At 32.9% G+C, this 7,089-nt stretch overlaps 1 protein-coding gene across 1 annotated transcript; it reads left to right on the top strand.

Moving 5' to 3' along the window:
- Nucleotides 1-3,991: 3,991 nt before the first annotated feature.
- LOC139849330 (uncharacterized) lies at nucleotides 3,992-4,375 on the top strand. Its single transcript, XM_071838990.1, has one exon. It carries the CDS (start codon nucleotides 3,992-3,994, stop codon nucleotides 4,373-4,375), a length of 384 nt encoding a protein of 127 aa, XP_071695091.1.
- Nucleotides 4,376-7,089: the final 2,714 nt, after the last annotated feature.

Genomic DNA, 7,089 nt, shown 5'->3' with positions numbered 1-7,089 from the left:
TTAAAGGGAGCTTTTTGTACTCAACAAGTAAAGTGTGTGATGTTACATAGCCAACGAGATATACATCTCTATATCTATTCGGTCCATTTTAATATAATAATAATAATAATAATAATAATAATAATAATAATAATAATAATAATAATAATAATAATAATAATAATAATAATAATAATAATAATAATAATAATAATAATTACGGAATACATATCAATACATATAGACTTGAGCTTGTAACAAGATTGAAAATCTATGTACATGTGTGTTTGTGGAAAGCCAGAGATATTTTTGCCTAAAAGTTTACACGTGGGAATCGATAAAAGAGAACAACCTCATAACATGTCACAAGTCCGTGACTTTTGTTAGTTTTTATTTACCGACATCATATTTAATTAATTTTTCATACTGAAACTAGCACTTAATTTTTCAAATAAGACGGCACACATGTACTCACTCAATGACCAACTCTAGTGTACTATTAATTCTATTAAAACTGTAACGATTAGCATAATAAACTAATTAAACACCCACTAACAAATATAGTGGTATGCACGTACTAGTCTGCTGATCATTCTGTGACACCGTAAATCACAGAATTCATTTAATTAAATCGAATGAATGAATTTTAATATTTTAAAAAGTCGTATTTATTAAATACTTCAGGGGTATTTTATGTAACTTATAATTAATAATTTCTATCATATCGCTTTCATGTGAATAGTAAGTTAATTAATTTAGGTTCATTTACTATTCATATGAATAGTAAATGAATTAATTTCGATTCAACTATTTAAGTTATATTGTTGTACGTTGTGCTTTACTGCTTGTACATCTTTGATTTAACTTCGTGTCTTCTTAAAAATTAAAAAAAAATACATCATAAAAATAAAACGATTATATACGTAAAAATTTTAGATTTGAAATTGCATCATTCAATAGTAAATTTTTTATCATTTCGAATCAAAATATTATTCGCATGATTCCGTATATATATATATATATACACACACACACACACACACAATTATATAATTATCACAAGTTATGACGTTCGTGAATCGTCGAAATTTGGTCGAGGTTAAATGAATGTATGAACATCGTTTAAAATCCTTGAGATTCTACTTAACAAACATTGCTTATCGCATCAGAAACATATAAAGATTAAAGTTTAAATTTGGTCGGAAATTTTCGGGTTGTCACAGGCGCCGTCTACTTAGGTCCCGTTATGTGGTCATAAGTCTTTAAAACAACGTTTGACCAAAATATGTCGCATTCATTTCATATGTAAAGATGTTTCAAAGTTTACAAAGTAGTTCAACGACTAATACGATACAACGTTTTTAAGTACAAATGAAACCTATGCGACACGAATTAGTGTAAAGTCAAAAGACGCTCCATGTATGCAAATATACTCGACATCCAAGCAAGTATAAAAAATAGAGTGCGGAAGCATGTATCACATATCGTTCAAGGACCTGAGAAAAACATAGAAAATATGTCAACGAAAACGTTGGTGAAATCATAGGTTTAGTAAGTGAGTACGTAAGTAAGTAAGTTGAACCACAAGATTTATAACGTTGAAGTAATAGTAAAATCATTCTAAAAATGGTTATCACGAGCACCCAATGATCAAGGCTTAACTAACGTTACCCCATCACATAGTTTTAGAACCTACACTTTATTCTCGAAAATATATTTCATCCGCATAACGGTAGCGAACCGTCGAAATGAGGGTTTGTCAAACCCATATGGCCATACAACGTAAGGTCTCGCTTACACCCGGCAAGTGTAAGTAATGATAATCGAATTGAGGATTTTTGTTTTAACTCGTACATAGAATGTTTGTTTTCGTACTTGTGTTCACTTTGCAAAATGAAACGTTTATGTTTTCTCATCCCAAATGTAAGTTTAAAAGAGTAAAAGTGGGACTATGATCTCACCTTTAGTGCACGAATGTAAATGTACTTCACAAGTAAATGTGTGTAAGAAAGAATGCTAGTCTCGACCTAAACAATAGGTTGTATCAATATCGGTAAAGCATGAAGTCGGTCAAAGTGTTCAATAGTCCTATGGCTCATTACGACTCGATTATATCATGTGAATCAAGTTGTCAAGTATCATCCAAGAATCAAGTATAAAAGAAGATTAGAACGATTACATAAGTATTTGGTTAAGTTTGACTAAAAGTCAAACTTGGTCAAAGTCAAAGTCAACGTCGACGGGGTCGGGTCGGGTATCCGATAATTTTTCTTCAATTAGTAATCATATATAAACGTTTTGGCCAAGTTTCATGTTAATCGGATTTGCGAGTAAGCGGGGATGAATTTGTGAAAACACATAATAAGTTGGTCTACTTTTTCTGCACAGGAGCGGTGCACTAAAACCAGGAGCGGCGCTCTTGAGGACCCAGAGCGACGCTCTTATTTCCAGGAGCGGCGCTCTTGACGTCTGATGAAAAACTCCACGAAAGGTTGACTAGGAGCGGCGCTCTTATTGCAGAAGCGGCGCTGCTGTACCTGGGAAAAATGTTGTTTCTGAATTTTAACAAGTGCACGAACCAAACTTCAAACCAACACAACTAGTGAATCGTAAACATTCAAAACACATATCTTATATCGTTGGAAAGGTAATTTAACGAGAAATACAACTAAATACCTTTCATTAATCAAAAAAATCATTTACAATAATCAAAATCCAAGTTGAATGCTCATTAAATGTTCTTCATAAATGCTTCAAGTTCATAAATACACATTGATGATTCGGGAATTAAATGCACACATATAATACGCCGTTTCGTAGGTAATTATGCATACAATACTACTAAACACTTACAATTAACATTGCAAAGCATTCAATGCATCAAAAATCCATTTTACTTCTATCAAACCATAACTCAAAATCATAAATTTTGCAATTATGTTTATGGAGTCTTTCTAAGTCAACCTACACACCAAATTGAAGCTAGTGATGCTAGTAACACATTTAATACATGAACTTTTAACATCTAACAAAATTTAAGCAACCAAATCTCAAGATCAAACACACCCATTTATCAAGTTCATGCTAGTTACTCAAAACAATAAGATCGAGCATATAAATCACATATTCATGTTAGACTTGAGCCATAGACACTAATTAACACACTTTTAAGTTTTAAAGATCAAGAACAAGAAATTTAGTGTTTTTAGAAAGTTACCCAAATTGGATGAAGTTGGTATGGAATTGAAGAGGAAGATGCAAGGATTCCAAATATGTAATTTGTTTTAGTTGATGCTTCCTTGAAATGATTTAGATGAAGATTGAATGAATTGGGTTTTTGAGAGCAAAAGTAGAAGTATGAGATGAGATGGGGAGGTGAATGATTAAGTGGAGGAGAAGGGTTTGACTAGTTGACCTAGTCAAACCTTTTGTCCTTTAGCAAGTTTAGTCCCTCAAGTTTCAAAGCGGGTGCGTGAATTAACCAAACGAATTACCTTAAATACGTAGAGTGAACAGGAGATGTTATAATCAAATAACGGACTTTAAATAAATTAAACAGAAATTAAACGGAAAAAGGCGGGATGTCACAAGCTAGGAATGTAAAATTCTTGATTGTGGCAATTGATTATTTCACCAAGTGGGTGGAAGCTAAAACATTACGCACAATTACAGGAGTGCAGGTGCGAAATTTTGTTTGGGAATATATCATTTGTCGATTTGGTATTCCCCGCGAAAGTATAAGCGATAATGGTATGCAGATAGCGAAAGATCCTTTTAAAAGTTGGTGCGAAGAAATGAATATTGTTCAAAAATTTACTTCAGTTGCACACCCGCAAGCTAATGGGTTATGCGAAGTTACTAACCGCGACATTGTTAGCGGCATTAAAAAGCGCTTAAATGAAAAACGCACTGGATGGGTTGATGAACCTCTAATGTGATATGGGCACATCGCACAACTTTTAAAAAGAGTACTGGCAAAACACCCTTTAGTCTTGGGTATGGTTCAGAGGCAATGATTCCCGCAGAAATTCTTGTGCCAACACATAAGGTTGCCAATTTTGATGAAACTACGAATAATGAAGCATTATGCGAAAATTTTAATTTTGTGGAAGAACGCAGATTGATGGCTGCGATAAGAGAAGCGAATAATAAGCAAGATATTGCGAAATATTACAACAAAAGGGTGTGTGCTTTAGCCTTCGATGTTGGCGTATGTGTTTTGCGAAATAATGAAGCAAGTCGCACAGAAAATATTGGTAAATTGGGACCCAACTGGGAAGGTCCCTACCAAATAATAGCAATAAACGCGGTTGGTTCTTATAAGCTCGCAGATGTTGAAAGAAGAATCATTACTAATGCATGGCACGCTACGCTGTTAAAAAGATATTACGCATAGCTGCTAATTGCGCAATGATGTTCGCGCAGAAAAATAGAAAGAAATGTTGTAACTCTGTAATCAGAAATGTATATGCAAATTTTGCAATTAAATGATAAGTATTGTATTTGTGGTTTAACTCTGATATTTGCAAAATGGTTAAAGTCCATACAAAAGAGTAACACGTAGTACTTTTAATAACAAAGGAAAAGTCTGCTAAAATGGATCACAAATTATTATTAAATTGTTAGCGAAATGATAGAACTTATAAATATTAATTTCCTAAGATTGTGAATCTGCCCAACTTAGATGCTTCGCAATAACACACTAGACGTATTTTGAACGCATTTTTTGCCTAAGGATCATATCGGCAGACTTAGAAGATTCGTAATTTATAATAATATACAATAGAGGATTGTTTCGCGAAAGTAAATATCTGTTATGTGCACAATAATGAATATTAAAATTGCAAAGGACAAGTCTAAAAATTACGAATATAAATTGAAACAAAGCGCTATAAAAATAAACAATTGCAATTGAATTTGTAAATAACTAGAGGTGGGGTGAATAGTTACTTAATACATTTTTAACATTTTTTTCGATTGATCACCAAATGTGATTAACTATGATCAACCAATTCAACTCAAACTTGATGTGTGTGGTGTTTATGTTCAAAATGATAAGGAAAGTAATGTAAAGAACATAGACACAGGACTAATCCACCTTAATCCACTCCCCGATTACACTAATCGAGATTTCTTGCTTCACAAAGCACTTTTCTCCAAACCGGGTGCAGATCCGATTTACGAGTCTTTAATTTCTTTGGTAGACAACATACCTAACCTTTCTATCCCTTTGAAAGACCAACTCCAACCTAGCTCAACTTGTCTTCAACTTGGACAAGTATTAATCTCCAAATAAGATTAATAAACTTCCTAAGTCCCTTTAAGGAAGTAGATCACTAAGCTAGCCTATGCTTCTACTAATTGAATTTACAAGACTCATATAATTAGTAATGATGATCCTAAGACAATTCTAGGACATACATCATACTAAGTAAACTCACAAGATAAACAATTTTGATTAGTAAGTTTACAACAACCAAATTCTATATCTATAAGATCATAGAATCTTCTCTTGCTTGATCACATTTGAGTAGTAATTAAAGCCCTTGCGATCTCTGGAAATAAGCCTTTTAAATATGCAAGAGGGTCAGCTTCAAATGCTCTCCAATGCTTGCTATTTATAGTGGATTTCAAAAACTAGCCGTTGTCATACGGTCACAGGCACGGTCAACCGTGGTTCGACCGTGCATACCCCAGTCCAAAATATGTATCCGTTGTATAGCCGTTTGACTCAGATTTGAACACCACATTTTGGAATCTTTACTTCATCTAGCACCTGCAAAAAGAAACCATATACCCTATAAAAGTACTATATGCATTAAGTGTGTGAGGTTTGGTCTTATTGTGTGAAAATGACATAACACTCTAAATGTGGTAACTCCAACATTCTTAGAGAAGTGTTTTGATTGTCATTTTAGATAATCTCAGTTTGGTCAAGACTTAGTTAGATTCATTAATGCATTTGGTTCAATCCTAAAGACTAGTCAACATGTCATTAACTTCCTAGTTTCAATTAATCACAATTCATATTCATTTCAAGATTAAATAAAGATTAATTGAAAGATATCTTTTCTAAGTTAAACATTAAGTGTGTAAAGACATCAATGTTAAGTCATTCTTGGACATGTTACATAATTAGACAAGACCAAATAGATCATTGACCATTAATGTTTTTGAACCATTTTACACTTAATTTATTGAAGTAAACTAGTTATTTGAATCCTAATATTCTAACTAATAACACATAGCAAGTTTAAAGAGCATGTTATCAAGTTGGAAAATTAATGAGTATTAAACATATTAGCAAGTAGCAAGTAATACTCACACATAGCAAGAGATAGTTATTCTAAAATCAATCATATGAATATTTGCACAACACTATGGTTCAAGCTTTAGCAAGCTTACTTGCAATATAACATATTGCCTGATTAATGTGTAACCACACATTAATGTCCAACACATGCACAAGGGAAGAGCAATCTCTAGTTGGGACTTGAAGACCATCCTAAATCTATCTAAGTGTATTTTAGGATTACAAGTATTTACTATTTACACTTAAAAATATTGTTTTTCACATAGCCTTAATTTGTCACTAAGTAATCTTTAATTGTAATTAGTGTTCTAGTGACATTAGCTTATGTGTGTTGGTACTTGGTGATCATCCTAAGAATGTCTAAACAAGTTTTAAGATCACAAGTTATTGATTAACACTTGTGTGTTGTGCCTATTCATGGTTAAATTGTCATTAAGATGTAATTAAGCTTAATGAACAAGATTAGTGTTTTTATGACCAAAACTCATTTGAGTATGGAGGAGGCATCTATTATAAGCGTGTTGAGAAAGGTTTCATGAATTATAGATGTTGGAAAGTGGTCAAACTAAATTTGATCAAAAATGGTGACAGAGAAATCTGCGGTTACACTGCGGTTGACCGTGGTGGCGATCGTGCAACTTGTTTTTACAAAACTGCATTGCAGATTCAGTCTGGGCTTCTACGGTCAAGTATACGATCGATCGTGGTTAGACAGTGTAACTTTATGATGTTTATTTTCATTCTAAGTTTTGTTTGATTTGGTCATTTGCAAGATCAAGTATGGATTAGTGAACTTG

Source organism: Rutidosis leptorrhynchoides, chromosome 5 (assembly GCF_046630445.1).
Source record: "Rutidosis leptorrhynchoides isolate AG116_Rl617_1_P2 chromosome 5, CSIRO_AGI_Rlap_v1, whole genome shotgun sequence".
In the NCBI taxonomy this organism is placed as follows: Eukaryota; Viridiplantae; Streptophyta; class Magnoliopsida; order Asterales; family Asteraceae; genus Rutidosis; species Rutidosis leptorrhynchoides.
Note: the sequence above shows the minus strand (reverse complement) of the source record. Positions and strands in the feature narration are given on the sequence as shown.